This window comes from Epinephelus lanceolatus, chromosome 6 (genome assembly GCF_041903045.1).
Source record: "Epinephelus lanceolatus isolate andai-2023 chromosome 6, ASM4190304v1, whole genome shotgun sequence".
In the NCBI taxonomy this organism is placed as follows: Eukaryota; Metazoa; Chordata; class Actinopteri; order Perciformes; family Serranidae; genus Epinephelus; species Epinephelus lanceolatus.
In genome coordinates, this window is record NC_135739.1 from 25,118,125 (window position 1) to 25,137,182 (window position 19,058).

The 19,058-nt window shown below is 43.4% G+C and overlaps 1 protein-coding gene across 4 annotated transcripts in view; it reads left to right on the top strand.

Annotated features, from left to right (window-relative positions):
• camsap2a (calmodulin regulated spectrin-associated protein family, member 2a) overlaps nucleotides 1-19,058 on the top strand; it is a 61,372-nt gene that overhangs the window by 33,357 nt on the left and 8,957 nt on the right. For 2 of the 4 annotated variants that reach the window (XM_033621788.2, XM_033621789.2), the window contains exons 5-12: nucleotides 4,054-4,086; nucleotides 5,593-5,734; nucleotides 6,431-6,570; nucleotides 14,975-15,071; nucleotides 16,101-16,197; nucleotides 16,458-16,489; nucleotides 16,600-16,669; nucleotides 16,880-18,935. In XM_033621788.2, the coding sequence (XP_033477679.2) occupies nucleotides 4,054-4,086; nucleotides 5,593-5,734; nucleotides 6,431-6,570; nucleotides 14,975-15,071; nucleotides 16,101-16,197; nucleotides 16,458-16,489; nucleotides 16,600-16,669; nucleotides 16,880-18,935 (2,667 nt within the window). The remainder of the gene's footprint in view (nucleotides 1-4,053; nucleotides 4,087-5,592; nucleotides 5,735-6,430; nucleotides 6,571-14,974; nucleotides 15,072-16,100; nucleotides 16,198-16,457; nucleotides 16,490-16,599; nucleotides 16,670-16,879; nucleotides 18,936-19,058) is intronic. The other 2 variants (XM_078168850.1, XM_033621790.2) reach the window with 1 other exon arrangement.

Sequence of the window (19,058 nt, forward strand, 5' to 3'; positions counted from 1 at the left end):
GTGTGTGTTTGCCTTTCTTTAAGGAGATGATGGACGAAGGCCTTACCTCTCCCCAGGGGTTTGATTGGTGGCTATAACAGATTTTAAACTCTGTTTGACCCTGCTTAGCCCACAGTCTTAGATCATCACTTTAGACGCAGACAGTCTTGATCTCCTCCATCATATTCTCAAACTAACCGGGGCAGCAAGGCTTCGAGTTGCATATTCTGAATACCCTGTCATTGAAAGTTCACATTGACCCCTTCATGGGCTATCTGTGGGCATTAGTAGCCATTTGCATCATCACAGCAGCCTTTATCAAAACCCCAGGCTCACCTCCTGCTCGTATACAGAATTTCAATGACAGTCAGAGAAGCCCAAAGTTCATCATAACCCAAAGATCGATCTCCCCTGCTCTGTCTCATGCCATGCTCCCATCCTGCCAACCAAATGTTCAGCTTGCATTGACTTTATGAGGTCATGTATTGGAAGGCAGAGGGCAGACTTTATTTCTCCCTCTCTGCCTTGAATGACCTTTTGCAATGTTCATTGAATTCCAGTGCACAACAGCTAATGGTTTCTTTAAGTTAGGGATCTTGGTCTTGTTTTCAAGACATGTATTAGTATAACCAAATTTGCGAGGTTCAACAAATATTCAGGAACCCACATCCTTGTGTTTGATAAATGCATGGAATCATGACAATGTAAATGACAAAAAATATCTGCTAAAATACGTAGCACAATAAAGAAAGGAGCTCACATATACTTCAAGAGAATAATGCCGGACATAGAAAATATACACTACAGCAGGGGTGGCCAACCCGCGGCTCGCGAGCCGCATGCGGCTCTTTGCCTATCAGTGTGCGGCTCTTCGATCCATTAATTAAAACCATCGGCGTGCAGCTCTTCCGTCATAAAAAAATCAATTTATTGTTATGAGTGTGTATGGCCCTTTAAGAAATGTAACAGGCTTAAGTGGAGCGAGTGAGAGAGAGAGGAGTGCGCACAGGCAGGTGAGAGGGTGTGGAGTTCGGGAGGAATGCAGGACTGCAGCGCGGTGGCGATATCGCACAACACAAAATGTCAGGGCAGAAATGCGTGTCTTTGTGTGTGTGTGTGTGTGTGTGTGTGTGTGTGTGTGCGTGTGTGGAGAGAGTATGAGAGAGGGAGATACTGTGTGTGGATGTGTGTGGAGTAGTGTTGCACGGTATACTGGTACCAACGGTAGACCGCAGTAGGCTGCTACTTAAACACCACGGTACATGACATGGTGCCACTACTGTGGGATAAGTTCAAAGTCCAATCAAAGGAGGGTGAGTTTCCATGCGCTGGCCAATAATGGCCATAGTGCTCCGCGGCGCAAGATAATGGCTTACTGGCACCTGAGAAGCCCGGCTCCAGGTGAATAAATTGGCATCCTGACTGCTCAGAAATACCTGAACAGCCGAGCTGTGGTGGCACACAGGTATGAGGCGTGTCAGAGGAGAAACGAGCCGTTCATATTTCTCTTTGTGGCAGGTAAAGGCCCACAAACCTCACCGCACTTTAGGGACTGTTCTTTACTTGTCAGGGGAGGAGGGTGGCTGGTTGATTTTTATTTCATTTATTTATTTTATTTTGATCCCCCCATGTTAATCACTTATTGATGCTGTTTTTGAAGTATGAATAAGTCAATAAGTAATTCATTCCATTGAAATATCATTGATGTATTATAGAAAAGTGATTTATCTTTTTATAAATGACAAAAGGCACATCTGCCTCATTGTTGCTGTGGTATCATCATACTACTCAAAACCATGATACTTTCACTGGTATCGTACCGTGGGTCCCAATTTTGGTACCGTGACAACACTAATCTGGAGAGAGTATGAGAGTGGGAGAGACTGTGTGGATGTGTGTAGAGAGAGTGGGAGAGGGAGAGACTGAGTGTGGAGGGGGGACGGAGGAAGACAGTATGAGAGGGAGAGACTGTGTTTGTGTGTATCTCTATTCATCGTTATTCATTTGTGTGTGAGATAAATAAATCTGGCTTTGAAAATTGGAAATGTATGGATTTTGATTTTATGTCATTTCGTGTTTGTGTGAGAGAGGGAGTGCGTTTGTAAGCACAGGGTGTATGATGTGGCTCTTTGTACTACCACGGTAATTTTTGTGGCTCTTGGTCTCTGACTGGTTGGCCACCCCTGCACTACAGCATCACATCCAGAGTCACAATGATGGAGCAATATCAGGTTTAAAGGCAGTCCATTCACTGGCAAACAGATACAACTGATTACCTAATATGTTGTTTATTAGATTACATCATGTTTTCTCCTCTGATGGCATCAGGCTCTCGCTGTTGACTAAAATTACCATTCAGAGAGCTGTGACGGTAATCAAATCAGGAGAATCCGAGAAAGCTGCAACTGATCTTTTTATCCTCTCGCTGTCTGTATTATTTATTTGGGGGGCTTCAGTACAAAGTGGCTGTACTTTCTCACGAGTCATGGCTCGCCCTTTGAAGCTGAGCACTTGCCAGCCACTTTGAGTGGCACTCACATTCGGTTCTTTGATGCTTCGAGGTAGTGTGGTAATTAGCTATTAACTGAGGCAAGCCTCCACTCTTTTGGAATCAGCTTACATTGTCAGTGGATAGCTGACAGTTTGGCTACATTTATGCAGTGGGATTGTTATTTGGTTTCTTTTAGCTACTATGGATATTTAGCGGATGCTCTTCTCTTTAGCAACAGTACAATACAGTTCCTGATTTTGGAGGTGCCATACGGTGTCCCTTAATTCTAAGATTCATGTCAGCAATTTAAACTCATGAAATTCTCAGTGAAGGCTTCCACACATCAGCAGTGAGCTCAGAGGAAATTTGGGACACTTAAAAGACTCCCAATCAGGAAGTATGTCTTTAAAGACAGTAAAGAAGGATGCATGGCTATTATTATAGATTGCCTACAGTGTGCTACATGTAATACAGCTTACTTGCAGGTCTAAAGATCCATGTTCTTGAAATGTTTCATATGGAGCATAGCGTTAGTTCAGGCAGGCCACGGTGTTAAGCTCAGGTCACATCCCAGCTACAACAGTTGATCCCAAACAGCCCGATCAGCTGATTGCTAATAGATCACATTATTACTTTCTATGCAACCAATTGGCAAATTTCATTCAGGGCACCTTATTTAAACTGTTCAGGCCTGTCTACTGTTGCTGCTTCTCTGCAAACTGCTTTGCAACCTGCCCCCACCCCAGCTCCTCCTTTTCATGCTGTGTCTGACTTATCAATGTCATTTCTGTTTGTCATTGATGCTGCTCTGTTCTGTTCCTGGGGGCATCTTTGCTGCTGCTCTCCCTGCCTTAGGCTTTCCATGTAGGCGCATGGAAGGGCAGGGAGGTGTCCTCTCTTTGCCTCAGGCTTTCCACATAGGCACGCAGAAGGGCTGAGGGGTGGGCTCTTCCTGCCTTAGGCTTTCCATGCAGGCGCATGGAGGGCAGTGAGGTTTGCTCTCTCTGGCGTCGGCTTTCCATGTAGGCACATGGAAGGGCGGAGAGGAGTGCTCTCTCTGTCTTAAGGATTCCATGCAGTCGTGGGAAGGGTGGAGAGGCCTGCTCTCTCTGCCTTTGGCTTTCCACATAGGCACGTGGAGGGGCAGAGAGGTCCCAGAACAGAGCCATACCACCAAATATCAAATTGCAATGGAAATAACGTTTTCTTTTACTAAAGTGGTCCTAACTGAACTGTTGTTGTTCACTATTTAGTTGCAGTGCCATTTTATTCAAGAGACACTGTGACTATGAAGTAACCCATATATGCCGTGGCCATAACTAAACTCTAATTCTGCAGACATATGAGTATCAAAAGCCTGAGATACACACACAGAACTTAACACCGCATTACAATGAACACAATTTCAGGGTTGTTTGGGTTGTGTGGGCCGCTTTTCGTGCACTCTCAACAAAACACAGGTTCTCTCCCTTTGATCTCGCTGCTGTCATGTCTTTCCTTGTATTACTAATCGCATTACGAACTAATCTCACTAACAAGTATTTCCTCGTTGTTGTCTTTTTTCTTTTGCTGTGCTGCTGCAGTCTCCAACCAAGTGGTACATGAAGCTTGTGCCCGTAAGTCTAATCAGCGCTGTGCTCTTTCATCTATGTATCCATAGTGACCGTCTCCGCTCCGTCCTGCCTCTCTCTGCCTTTTTTGCCATCATTTTTTTTGTTTTACATGTGTGCACATCAACCTGTGACTCCATTGTTATATAAACACAGCTTTTCTTTCTCTTCCCTGTTTTGGTTAATGAGTGTTCCCTTGTGCTGCGTCCATGTGATTGACTGTACAGGAAAAAACTTCGAAAAGAAATTATGATATGTTACACGTGTATTTTTAGAGTGTGAATTGCGTCATAAATCAGTTCTCCTTTATTCTCTAGAGTCTTAATTAACTGCAGTTTAGTGTAAGGTTGCATTTATTCAAACCTGTGGGATACACACATTAGGAGCATGAGTGTTGGAGTTGAGACACTTCCTGTATTTGCTAATGTGAAGGTCCTTGTCAGTGGAGCTAGACAGCCTTGGGCAATCACTGAAGAGGTCTCAAGGGATTAGTCAAAAAGAAAAAAGATTATTTTTTATTAAAATTTGAGTTCAGAGGTGGGATGTCTCGGAGCATTTGGCACGAAATTGCTTCATAGTCCCTGTGCCAGCTGCTCTCACTGTAGACCCTCTTGTAACATCGTCCCTCTCAGCCTCAAACATTGTGTGTGTTGTAGTGGAAAGTCATGCCATTGGGGTGCACGCACAGCTACTGTACATAAAAAACTGAATTTGAACAAATGTTGAACATGTAGAGAATAATTATCTGTTATCACACCATTAGGTGTCAGTGAGTCACTGCAGTTGTATTTGTGCAGGGCTGATATTTACCATGGTGGGTTTTTATTCCCTCTCAGTGGGCCCGCTACGACTATTCACTCTCAACAATTGTAACATTTTACTACACTCGCTGTAAGGCTCCACAAACATTCAGTCACCTTCATACATGAGTAAATTTAATGAAGGCTCAGAATGTGTTTTAGAGTGACAGTAAAGATACAGCTGTTGTGATGGTTGCACCATTATGCATGGCTAATTTTGCAGCTGTGATTAATGATTGGATAAAGAAACAGAAAGTGTACTGTGGATGAAGGTAGGTTACTGTTGCACAATGCAGTTCGGTTTATAGCAATGGTTCTCGCTTAGTTAGTTAGTTAGTTAGAAGGCCAGCATATAATCAAGGGCCGTACAGGAAAAATGCAGTTGCTAGTGGTCCACTGAAATTGCTAGCTAACACCAAAAGCATTGATGGCAGAACATAATTCCTGTGACAGTCACAAGATATCGCTTTTTGTCATGCAACCAGTCTAGTTCTAGTAACCAATGCTAACCGGACAGATACTTGCGAGGCAGACACAGCTTGATACAGTAGCGAGTAGTTTATTAAATGTAGGCGAGATTGCGGAAAAATTTAATGCATGCGTTTCATGTCACATTCAGGGACCGCACAAATTGTTTTTGAGGGCCACCATTGGCCCGAAACCCGCATTTTGTGCAGCTATGGTTTATATATTCATGTTCTATGTTATACAGGCTCGCTACAGGAAGGAGCAGGCCTCGACCCAGTCGGTTCCCTGGATCCCCCCAGTGGACAACCTGCTGAAAGACAGTACGGATGGCTCAGCCCTGGGTGCTCTGCTGCACTTCTACTGTCCTCAGCTGCTGCCGTTGGACGGTAAGGAGCTTACAGTTAGTGTGGGCTGTTTTGTGTGTGTGTGTGTTGGTTTGGGACAGGACATCCTGCAATGTAGCTGAAGGTGACCGTAATACAGTATATCAGCAGGAGTTTAAGAGCTTTGTCAACCGAACCAAATAAAAAATGAAAAATGCTTCCAACCTTTTTTTATAAGTTTCTTTCCAGTGTCACCAAAATAAACATTTGTTTTTAGGACATTCAAACCTGAGCACAGTGATTCTCTCTTTTTATATACATCAGAGATCAGTCGCAAACAGAAGATGTATTATAATCACATCAATTTGATAATCAAGTGTGTTGTCAGTGGGCCAAACAAACACCCACACACATACAATGCATATACACACACACACAAACATTTAATGCAACTGAGAACATCACAGGGACAAAAGATCAATCACTCAACACTGTTTACCCTTTAATACATTAACGCACAGCTCCACCCACAGGTTGATGACATGCAGCTCGCTGTCATGATTAGTCTGTCATTCACAAACCACTGTGCTTTAACACCTCAGCAGTTACTTGCTAACACCCTCAGCACTGTTCTTAAGACACGTCACCCATCTCAGTGCTCTGAAAACCACCGAAGTGTGCGTCAAAGTAGAACCCCTTAAATCATCAAATTCAGACTGACGTTACACTGACACATGATGGCTCCCTCTGCCCTGCCAGATGTCTGTCTGAAGGAGAACATGACGCTGGCTGATCGGCTGTACAACCTGCAGCTCATACAGGACTTCTGCAAAGACAACCTGAACAGCTGCTGCCACTTCAGCTTGGAGGACATGCTCTACGCCTCGTCCACCATCAAGGTACAGCTCAAACCTGGCTACGTTCAACACCAAGGGTGGGAGGTCCAATTCCAAAATGAGATCTATTTTAAAGTCTTTTACATGGATCGGTTTTTATGATCGTTTTAAAGACTTTCTGTTCTTTCCGGTCAAAAATATGCTACATCTGACGGAATAGAAATCTCTGGAGTGACTTGATGCTTGTATTGTGATACTGATCCTGTTTGGTTGGTTTCCAAAGCTTCCCTTTGGAAAACCACTTCTCCACCGCTTTGAAATCACTTTTACAGTTAGTGTGCAATCGTCATTACAGTCTTGGACAAATATCTGTCAGAATGTAAACTGCTGAACTACTGACTTGTTGAAACTGAGCCTTCACGATATTGCAAATGTGTGTGTGCCAGCAGAAAGAAGAAATGCCAATTGTAGTTAGTGGAAAAACCACCATCTGAGAAAAGAGGGACCTCCTCTGAAATGGCTGTTAACATAAAATCCAAGCAAGTGGTTAATGTCAGATTGTAGTTTGCACATTTGCAAAATTACAGGCAAATCAAAATGTGGAGTTATACTTAAGTTAATGGTTGTTTCCATAAACGGACACAAATCCCGTACGTGTAAATTCATTCATGAGCTTGTCGACAAAACAGATTAGAAAAGCATATGGTGCGGTATCCAGTGAGAAAAGGCTAAATGAAACAGGAGAAATGGGCAGCTCTGTAGGCCAGTGTGGTGAGTCATGCTGTGGAAAAACCATTCAATCCAAACTATCTGTCTTCACCAACCACAAGCCTGGAGAGCTGCGCCGCTCTCTGAGCATGTCTGCATGTGTTTCTTTCATTCTTTCCTCACACACAATTTCCTTGTCTTTCTTTATTAATTTCCTTCTTTAATTTCCTCTTTCTTTTTTCTTTCATTATTTCTTTCCTCATTTCTATCGTTAACATGTTCAGTCATCCATTCCCCACTTTTCTTTCTGTCTTTTTTGTTCCTTTTGTGTTTCAGTCTGATTTTCTGTGAGTTTTCTAATTTTCTCCCATCGTTCTTTGTCTCCTTCGATCAATCATTGTCTTTCTTTCACTGACTCACTTCTTTTCACTCTCTTATTTGCAGCTTGCTTTGCATTTCAGTTAGGGAGAGAGAGGCACATGAATAAAGTAAATTGTTTAAATTTGATTACAGGTGTATAGAATAATGGATATTGTGGCAACTACCATCAATGAAAAAGCCGCTAAGAGGCTGAGTAGGCTCATAACTGTGACTTGTTCCAAGAAATCCATGCCAAATTCTGGCTCCTACAGGTGTGATGATTAACATTCAACAAAAAGACTTTGGACTCTACAGGGAGATTTGTAATCAAGGGGTGTCTACTGTACCCTGAGCAACAGCAAGATAAATCCCCCCGTGGAGTCCAGACACTGGTGGTGGTGGTGGCTGGTGGCCGGTGATTCTCCTGAGGCTGATGAGGGTGATGAGGCTGATGACTCTGCGATGGCTAAACAATGATTAGGAGGTGGAAAGTGTGCACAATTGCAGCATGAATGTATTAGAGGGGAAAAGACAATCATACTTAAAAAGACAGCAGCATGATGATAGGCTAACAATGAAGGTGTGTCACCGTGCTATTGGTTAAATGTGATTAGCTGATTGAACAGCTGATATCTCAATTGACAGCCCCAGACAACGACGGCAAATAACGCGAGTAAGCATGTCTTTGAGGACAGAATGGCAGACCATATGAGAAATAAATGACAAGCCTAAGCACTCAAAAGTAGAATCTTCCTGACTGAACTTTTGTTAGAGCTTCATTTTCTCTAACACCAGTGTCACCACTGTGTGTGTGTGTGTGTGTGTGTGTGTGTGTGTGTGTGGGGTTCAAGGTTATCTGCTACTAATGTGAGATTATTGATTGTAATTTTTTTGTATATACATAAATGTGTGATGCTGCTGGAGTGCGCCAGATAGAATCAGCTTGGAAAACTGTGACAGTAGACTCGCTCCCTGCCCTACTTTCCTTTCCTCTACAATAAAAACATATATAGGACCTGAGATCAACCAAAGTCTGGTAAAACAAGCATGAATAGCTGCAAGCTGCGTGCCAAATTTCAGCCTCCTAGAGGGCAAAAAGTGTGGCCACCAAAGGGTGGGGATATTTTTGTGGACTGACCAACCAACTGACAGAGCGAGCTAGAGAGCTGCTGGTCGCAGCTAAGGAGGCAATATTAGTCAGGAAGCTTTAATGTTTTTATTATGATGGACAGAGATGACACAATGCTGTTCTTTCATGAAATACACAACCTGATTTTGGTACTCCTCAATGTCATGTTGTTTTACTTGGTCAGGGCCACCACTGCTTGTTAAACGCTCTTATTCTTGTCCCTCCTCTTGCTTAAATCCAGTGTTGTAGGATTTATGGGAAGCAAGGTCTCAGGTTTGAGAAACACATGCTACATTTATACATTGTGTGGGTGTGCATGACTAATATTATATTTATGTAAAAGATCAGTGTTTTCTCTAAAAAATATTGTTCTAGTTGCGATCATAAATGTGTTTTTGTCGGCAGAAAACCTTTTCATCAAACAGCCACAATTCCCACAACTTCCCAAAACGGCGACTTTCACTACTCAGCCACACAAAAGGCACAATTTGTCTGGTGGTTTTTGTGTGACTTTCCCCTCCGTGCTTTGTGTTTCTGTTTGTCCCCGACGCATCCGTCTCTGTTTTGCCTGGGAGCTGCATAAGCAGTATAAAAGGTTGATGTGTCTGGATGACTTTGACTCTGCCGCAGCGTGTCCTCTGACGGAGAGCTGTTGTTCTCAGCACTGACTGAGCACAGGTCACTGAGAGGACAAACATCAGTGGACTGTTTGAACTGACTTAACATCAGCTCTCAAGCCACCGTGAACTTAAAAACAGGTTGTTTATAGTGCAGTTGTAGCTGTGTTTCCAGCCTGCTGTTGAGAGCATTTTAGACACACTAGATTAAATGCATTGGTCGGCTGAGTTGAATTAATTACATGGACTTTCTGGACACTGATGTAAGACTTTTGTAATAGTAATGGATATATTATTTAAATATAAAATGCAATTGGTTCTTCATATTCTGTGCTTCTATTTCAAGCCAACAGGGAGAAAAGAAGAAGAAAATTTGAATTAATTCTCTTATGAAAATAAAGCCCTTGTGAGATGGATAAGGTGATGGATAAAGTGCAGCTCACACACATCTAAACACACAGCATCAAAAAAGAAATAATGGAGTCGTGCAAACCAGCCAGTCACACTATTTTGCTGACACCAATTTCACCGAGATAACTTTAAAATAAAATAAAAAAAACAGCGGGGGCAGAGCTGTTGCCTGAGAGCAGCGGTGCAGCCAGAACTGCGTACAGAACCAGTTAGATTCACTAACCTTGACCCAGTTTCCAAGCAGTCACACCCTCAGAGGCTGTACGCCGTGGCCCGTCATACTAATGGAGACCTTATTATAGAGATTGAGCCGAGACATTAGTGGAGAGGGGGGAGGCGAGAGAGGTGTTGATGTGGAAGAAAATGGAAACAGGAGAGAAGGGAACAAGGGAGAGCAATAACACTTACACCAGTGGAGAGTCTGAAACGGTTAGAGAGGAGATGGATGGAACGGGGCGGGCGGGGGCAACGTCTTTCAGGAAGCTGAGGATGTGTTTCAACAGAGGTGCGAATGTGACAAATAAACATGAGCTGGAAGTGTTCATGTGCTAATCCTTCCATCAGATGTGATTAAGATCTGATGTTTTCCATTCTTATCCATTGATTAATTAATGAAATGTCTTTTCTAAAGTCTAATTATAAGTTTTTTGGGCCATATTCAGATGTATTGTTGTGTTCAACCAACACTATGAAAACCAAATATAGACTATAGCTGGTGCGGGTTAGACACTCTAATAGACATTATCAGTCATCCAGAGAAATCAGATATGTGCAGAGATTTGGAATCGAAGCCTCACAGCCTGAACATTTGACGGCTGAGCGAGTGAGCGTCCTCATGCCTGCACGCTTACACACACGCCAGCCTGTGTGGCATCTCCATGTCAGATTCCATGTGCTTCTTTGTGGCTGAATATGTAGACCACTGCACATCAATTCACCAGAGTTAAGAGCCCCCTTCTCTCTCAAGATACCACAAGGCTCGCAGTGAAAGCCTCCATAAAAACAACATTTTGAATGTTTGGTGGAAACAAAATCAGTCCACATTATCCACAGAATTATCCACAGTATGTCTTTATGAGACAATAGACTAGCCTGCAGCACCCAACCCCCCAAAGCCATAAAATGCACACATTACTCAGGACCCTTTTCTTTCCTAATGGACACCAGGCTAGTAAATCACGCCAGCCCACTCCCATTTACTGGCTCTTCATTTAATTAATTCACAGCACATCTAAATTACCATCTGTGGATCCAAGACGGAGAAATGAAATTCACCAGCTTTGGGCATTTGCCAGCGTTTTTGCTTCTTCTTTAACCAGGAGGTTTGTAGAAGCAGACGTGCTGAGGTTGCCCCGAGGAAGGCAATTAACACACTTACTGTAATACATAAGCTGCCTCTTCAACTTGGCTTTAAGTGTGTGGATCATGTGCAGTGTGACTGTTAGATATCAGTAATTAGGATGTACAGTGTGGTACACTGCATGGTATCAGCAGAAAAAGTGGCACACATAATTACTTTTACTTTAGAGGTTGGAGGTTGTAGCTGGGAATGGCGTCACACCTGAGTTGATCATGTTCCAGTGCAACCAGTTGGAAAACCAAGATGTTGTTAGCAATAGCCAGGTTAGCCATTGTTAGCAGTACCAGTTGATACCAGCACTATATTACTGCAGCTTTCACTACTGTTGAAGCGCAGAGCAGCCATTTTAGATTTTGAGGTCTTGGTCGGTCAAGTTTCTTTGACTCTCCAAGTCGGAAATCCAACATCAGGGGTGTTAAGGTTAAAATTTCCAACTGAGAACTCGGAAGTTCGGATTTTCTGGTGCACCATTACAAACCAGCTAAGTAAAAAATGTTTGAAGCTATTGCCCCTTTCAAACACAGACTGGTTTATCTGTTTGATTTATAGATATTATATTAATTAGCATTTGGGTCTTTAGGTCAGTGGTTCCCAACTGGTCCAGCCACAGGGTCCAGATTTCTCCTTGGTCATTAGTTCAGGGTCCACACAGTTTAATACATTCAGCGTCATACTTAGATCTGGCCATGTCATGGAGTTAGTTTGCCAGTCTGTCAAGTAGCTGTCCGTTATTTACTCATTCTATAGCAGGAAACGGACACTTCAAAATAAAAACTCTGTGAGTCACTTGTGGTCCATTCAGAATGGACCCACGACCCATTTTTGGGCCGCAACCCAGTAGGTTGAGAACCACTGCTTTAGTTGACGGACTGATTTGCAGTGCACTGTGATAAGCCTCAGTTTCTAGACCACCAGCAGATAAAGAGTGCAAGGATTTAAGTAATAATCATCAATTTTTGCAGTGAAGCTATAAGCATTGACACTTTCAGAAATGTGTGCACGGAAGTTCAGTCTTCTTTGGATGTTTTTCTCCTACTTTGAAAAGGTTATTCTGCGGGCCGCTGATAAAGTTGGCGCTAAATCAGGAGAGCGGGTTTTCCAAATTGAGTCTGACTGTCTGGCTGCAGGACCTAGATCCTTTAATCAACCCTCAGGCCTGATGACTGTTGACATTAATGCCCAGTGAACACAGTGCCCAGTGTGTGTCTAAGCTTTGTGTCTTGCTGAGTTGGATCAATTTCTGAGGGTGTTTATTTGCATCTTTATGCATGCAAACCCTAAATATTGATGATGCATTAATACCGTTCATGTGTGCATGTGTAGCACTGTTTGTGCCCATCCCTGTACAGTGGATTAGCTCCCTCCCTCCACCCTCCACCCCTCATAACCCCGAGCTCCAGTAATCACCAATCGGGTTCTTGTTTTCATCCTGAGAGTGACACACACTGACACTCAAATCTCTAAACAAGACTGCTTTGGCAACGCTGCAGACTTGGCAAAGGTAGCAATGCCAGTCAACAGGGAGATAGGCGTAGCGGTGGTTGGTTGTTTGGGGCTCTGTGTGAGTGTGTGACTGCTGACTGGTGGTATTACGCGAGAGCACTCACACCTGGTGTGTCAGTAGTAGTCAGACAGGCAGATGGGAAGAGAGAAGTCAGGTTGGGCTTTTGCCACCAATCCCGGCTGGGCGGACGACAGGAGGTCTTTGTCTCTCTCTGTGTTTCTTTATTTCTTTCTGTCCTTTTTGTTCCCTTCATGGCTGTTTTTTTTCTTCTGTTCGTCTTAAGCCATTGAGGAATGCTTCCCAAGCTGAACATGCCTAAAGGTAACCTGCATTTTAGTATTTGACCAGCTGTCTGTTAAAGAGTTATTTTTACCCCAGCGATATTGGAAAGGTAATTGTAACTCAAATCAAAGGTAGAGGAGAAAAGAGAAAAAATGGAATTGAAAGATGAGAATCTAGCTGTAGCCAACAACTGCTCAGTTTGCACATTAAGATGATAATTCAATATTTCTCTGCTTTACTTTGATTAGTTTGGTAGCCATGTGCACTACAGCTTCTCACACCTACATTCTGTCACAGCGACACACCTTTTTACACATTTCCTGCTTTCCTTTCTACCATGTGAGAAAACAAAAAGGAGCCCCCCACCCCAAAAAAAAAACCTGTTAAAATGCTGCAGTAACACCCGAGGGAGACCACTGCTACTGGTGTTAATTGCCTCTGCCCCTCCTGCTGTGCTTCTGGGCAGCAGTTGAGGGGCTCGTGGGGTGTATGCGTGATGTGTGTGTGTTTGCTGGTGGGTGCTCGGCAGAATGAAATGTTGCTGATGAGGTAAATCAGGTATCTTTAGAGCTGAGCCATGCAGCATTGTCTTTGTCTGGAGACCACGGACCGAGGGCGGGGAGGGGGCGTGTTTCCTCAAGGTCGTCCCCGCTTCACTGCACTCGTTTTGCATATCGTGTGCACGTGTGCATATGTGAGTGAGTGCCAGCATGTTCACGGCAAAAGACGCCCAGTTTGGCATGAGAATTGATTAAATATTGATTATTGAAATATTTTTAAGTGGAAAAAAATGGCCTGAATTGAGTTTATTTTACAATTTAAATGAATAAATAAATAAATAAATAAATAAGAAGAAGAATGATAATAATGATCATCTTTATTGTCCACAAATATGGAAATGGAACTTTTTGTGAATGATTTTGGTTGCTGCAGCAGCTTTAGTGTCATCCAGAGGGCAATTTTATGAATTCTTTAAAAAGTGGATCAACAGCATCAGCAGATCACCTTGTTTTTGAGTGGAGGAATTCAACTCATTCTTTGCTTTGTTTCAAGATGATGCTTATTTAAAATGTCCTTCACAAGTTTTTTATTTTATTCATGGTGTCACACACCTTTGTTCACTAAAAAAATGCAGTGTTTTGACTGAATGTGAGACCGAATGGACTTTTCTAGTGTTGACAATGAGGGCACCAACAAAATCAGGTTGCACCATGTGGTGTTTTTAGTAATGTCTGTTAAAGGCTACATATTTCACCTAGCTCTGGTATAATGGTTTTTCTTGGTCCATACATTTTTCCTTTGTTGTAAGGTAAAAAAAACAAACAGTGGATTTGGGAAAATACTGAGGGAAGTGACTTTGTAAAATGGACATTCTGCAGTGCAATGTCCTCAAGCAGTTTGACCTCCCACTGTATGTTGACCTGATTCAGACATGGACACGAGCGGGCACAGCAGAAGCAAAGATCACTCCAACATTTCTTGCCCGATTCCAATTCAGGTTGGCTGGTGGATTACACGCTGGTGATTGAGAGCAGAAAAAAATAGCTGACCTCTATTTTATAAATTAGGTTAATGCCTTAATCACTCCTCTACTACAGCAGGTACTGTTGACATTATTAGCAAAGTGGAAGATCTATCACGTGAAAAGCCATGATGTTGGTTATATTATCTTAGCGTGACTCTCAATAAGTCAGGAAAGCTATGTTTAAAATTTTACTTAAAGGTCACAGATTTTTGGAAAATGCCTTACTAAAAAAGGATGATAAATATAGATCCCTCATAAATTACTCCACTGTAGGTACTGTAGGAACTCTGAAACATCTTTCCCTTAAGAGGATACTCTATGAAATGGAGCAAGATTGGTGAATTATTTATTATGCAGACTGAGAGATAGAAGTAATGCTCATCATCTGAGGTTCCCTGTGAGGTTTAACAGAGACACCTACTGGAGAAATGGGTAAAATGCAATCACATGTCCGTCAATATTGAGGGTAAAGTGACCACAGGACTCTTACAAAAATGTGTTCACTGTAACAGAAATTGTGCTGAGTGATTATGTGTTTATTTAATCTCATCTTTTTCGACTGTGTCCTCAGAATAACTACTTGGTGTTCATGGCAGAGCTGTTCTGGTGGTTTGAGGTGGTCAAGCCGTCTTTTGTGAAGCCCAGAATGCTGGACAATGAAGGCACAGGCAAGTCTTCAGTCCTCATTATCTCATGAAATATCATTTGAAGAACAGCTTCAAAGTGAGGCCATTTCTCTCTCGGAGCAACACAGAGAGACTGATGCACGCACGTGGCTAGACTATTTTAACACTTTGCTTCCTGTCTACTGAGGAATACAATGAATCAGCTACAGTTAATTCAAAATTCTGCTGCACGACACAAGACCAAAAGGAGAGCCCACATTATGCCTATTTTAAAGGCTTTACACTGGTTACCTTTTAGTTTTTGTGTTGATTTTATTTATTTTATTACAGTAGTTTATAAGGCACTACATGGCCATGCACTAGACTACCTCTCACAAATGCTCTTTGGTTGGGTGCCCAGTAGCTCAGTGGGTAGAGCGGGCATCCCATGTGCAGAGGCAATGTCCTTGCCCCAGCAGCTGTAGGTTAGGTTCCAACCTGCGGCAAAAGAAATACTCTGTGGTTCATGAAGGCCCCTAGCATCCTCTGGTTCTTCTCTTTTAGCTGTTTCACAAAGCAGTACAAAAATATTTCGCCATGATGCTTTCAGCCATTACACTCCAAGCTGCTGGAACAGCCTTCCAGAGGAGCTGAAAATAAGGATAGTTTTAAAAAATAAAGAAAAAAAAACAGCTATTTTGTAGTGTTACTATTCTGAAATTATCATTAATTTTTATTTTACACTATTTTGTTTTCATCACAATTTTATTGCTGATCATTAGGGTTTTTTTAATGTATCAGCATTTTCTTTTATTTAACATCCTAAGTTTTGTCATTCAGTTGTACAGCACTTTGAAGTGCACTTATTTGTTTGAAAGATTGATGTTTGATGATTGATTGAAGTCTTAAATTCAGACCTTATGATAAAATTAGTAGTAGCATTAGCAACTGTAGTGTCATGTGAACAGGGATTTGTAGCCGTGGAGCTACGTGTAAGTGTATTTTATCTGAAAGTTATGCAAAGCGAAGCGGTTTTATTTTGCTGTACGTGAAAGCACAGTTTAATCATTTGTCTCTGTTGTCTCACCTTAGAGCCCTCATCATTGTTGAAGAATATGCCACTCATCCCCATCTCCAAGGCAACCAAGAGGAGCTTCATGGAAAGACCCCCAAGTCCTGAAAGACCCAGGTTAGCTAGTCCAAATCATGATATTCAATGTGAAACTCTGTAATCTATCAAAAGTGCATGAGGAAGGCTATTTACTTGAGTGTAGCTGCGTGTTGGTTGGCAGACAACAGGTATGAAATTATGATTTATTAAGCCAAATAAGATCAGCTCATACAGCAAAGTCCTTATCTGGACAAACTAAAGATAAAAAAGGACAATAAAAAATATGTATATATTATAGTGTATAACATGTCTGTTTTTTTCTCTCTCTCATCCTGTAGTTTGCCTCTACGACCCCAGCCTCGAAGCTCAGGTGATTATTATTTATTTATTAATCTTTTTTTGTTGTTGTTTAACCAGAATTGCATAATTAAAATTAAAACTTGTGTTTTAATTCTTACTTTGCTTACTCATGTCATCCAGGAGAGATCAAGAGGTCAACTTCAATGTCCTTTGTCGATGGCAACCTCGGCACCTGGCCTAAAGAGAAAAGGTTTGTAATATTACTGTCCTGTTTGTGTGCTGCTCATTTAAAATATCCAGTCCCGAAGAGAATTAATGATCCCATGGGGATAAGGAAATACGTGTTGCGATGTTGCCAAACTAGACTCTTTCCTCAAATAACCTTGTAGAATTTAGAAATCGAAACACAAAACAAGTATCTGAAGATTTAATTCTGTTTCCTTTTTGTTTTCCTGTTAAGGTCTGGGCCTTATGGAGTGTCCTTTGACATCCCCTTTGACAAAGAGGACTCTGCTTCTATGAGTCTTTCCTCTACGCGTGGCATGGTCAGGTCCGTCAGCACTGATGATGGTTCTGGTTTCAAGGTCCACCACCTGCCCCGTGGAATGAAGCGTAACCTGTCCTTCCAGCCAGTGAATGGTCAGAGTGTCGGTATTGAGGAGGAGGGCTGCCCAGACAGCCTGGCAGGTGTGGAGCCCACTAGGCGAGCGTTCCCCAATGGACATGGCAATGTCATAGCAACAACTCCCTCCATGGAGGAAGCCCTTCAGATAATCCACAGCCCAAACAGGCCCCCGCTGGAGGGGATCAACAACGGTTTCTTCCTGCACTCTCAGGGCCACGGGGCAAGTGTAAGTGTCTTGGAGCCAGTGTCAGAGTCGGACTCCAAAGGTCCTCTGAGCACCACAGACACCACCGAAGTGGACACTGGCATCCATATTCATACAGAGGACATGCTGGATGAGGATTCCTCTCTGAAAGACTGCTCTGTGAACATGGACTTGGATATGGACACACCAAGCCCCTGCCCAAGCAATCAAAGCAAATCCCCCTCAGGAGTGAGGATGACCAGCTTTGCAGAACAGAAGAAGAAGAAGCATTCTCCATCATTGCCAGACTCAGGGAGGTGCAGCAGCAGCTCCCTCAAGACCACTCCTGAGGGCTCTGACTTTGGCCTCCCATTATCTGTCTCCTGGGCCCCGACCCCTGAGCACAGCCCCATCCATCAACAAATCACACCTACTCTCACTGCTCAAGCATCGCCCACACCTGTACAACTTCCACCCAACGACCCAGCTCAGGTTATGGCTACAGAGATGGTGCAGCTGAGGATGAGGTTGGAGGAGAAGCGCAAAGCCATCGAAGCACAGAAGAAGAAAGTGGAGGCTGCTTTTACAAGGCATCGGCAAAAGATGGGTCACTCTGCGTTTCTCAACGTGGTAAAGAGAAAAGGAGATGGGGCTGCCAGCGGAGAAGAAGGAGGCAAGATTGAGGGAGAAGGCAAGGCAGCAAGTCCCACCTTCAAATTTGGGAGGAGCAAGGCAGACACACCTGATGGGGCAGAGCAAAGCAGCACAGCCTCCTGTTGGACAAAATCACCTGGTGCAGGAGAGGAAGGTGGTCAAAGCCATGCTCAGCTCACCGAGGTAGACCTCACTGAGTATACACGTTCTATTGAGAAACTCAACCATTCGTTAGCTTTCCTCCAGACTGAGATGCAGCGACTCGCTCAGCAGCAGGAAGTCATCATGGCCATGAGGGAGCAACAACATCAGCAGGCGTGGGTAATCCCTCCTCCACATACAAACCCATCACCACAAAAACACAGTCGAGCCGTTACTCGATCCTCAGGACCCTCTTCTCCTGCTGACTCCCCTCGTTCCACCCACCGCTCTCCAACCAGCATCAAACGCAAATCTGCCTCTTTTCACTCACGTAATCCTCGCACCGCTCGACCCAGCGAGCTAAAGTTGGCACCTTATAATCGAGTCCTAACTGCCCCGCAATCTGTCGACAGCATCCCCAGGCTACGGCGATTTTCTCCCTGCCAGCCCTTGGCAAGTTCCTTTGTTTACTTGGGGGAGAAACCAGCAACCGCCAACCCAGACACAGTAGCCTCAGATGGAGATAAAAACAAGGAGACGGTGTCACTCCTCTCCCCAGAGAGGGAGATTGCCAGTATATGTGTAGCCAACTCACCGCCCAGCTCTCCCAAAAGGGAACAAACAGAAGCAGATTCTGTTCAGAAGCCAGTTGCAGAGCTGAAACCTACCATAGAGTCAACGTTTCCTGAAGTGCTTGCCCACCCTGTGGTAGAGACCTTCACCGTGACACCTACAGAGATCCCTCCCCTACCAGACGCCTCAAGCCAAGGCAAGACCAGTTTGATTGAGGTTCCTCTGTCAGTTGTGAAGCCACTGGAGGATCTGACACTCGATGATAGTTCGGAGATGCAGCAGGGTGATGAGGAAGGCCCGGATCACGATCAGAAGATGTGTCGGGGTTTCTTCTTCAAGGTGGGCTGTTGATTCAAAGAACCAGTCTATATTTTCTAGCACTTTATCTTCTAATGATAAATAAAAATTGGATTAGCACAGAGCCCAATGTGTAATGTACAAAAATACTGTCGTTCAAGAGAG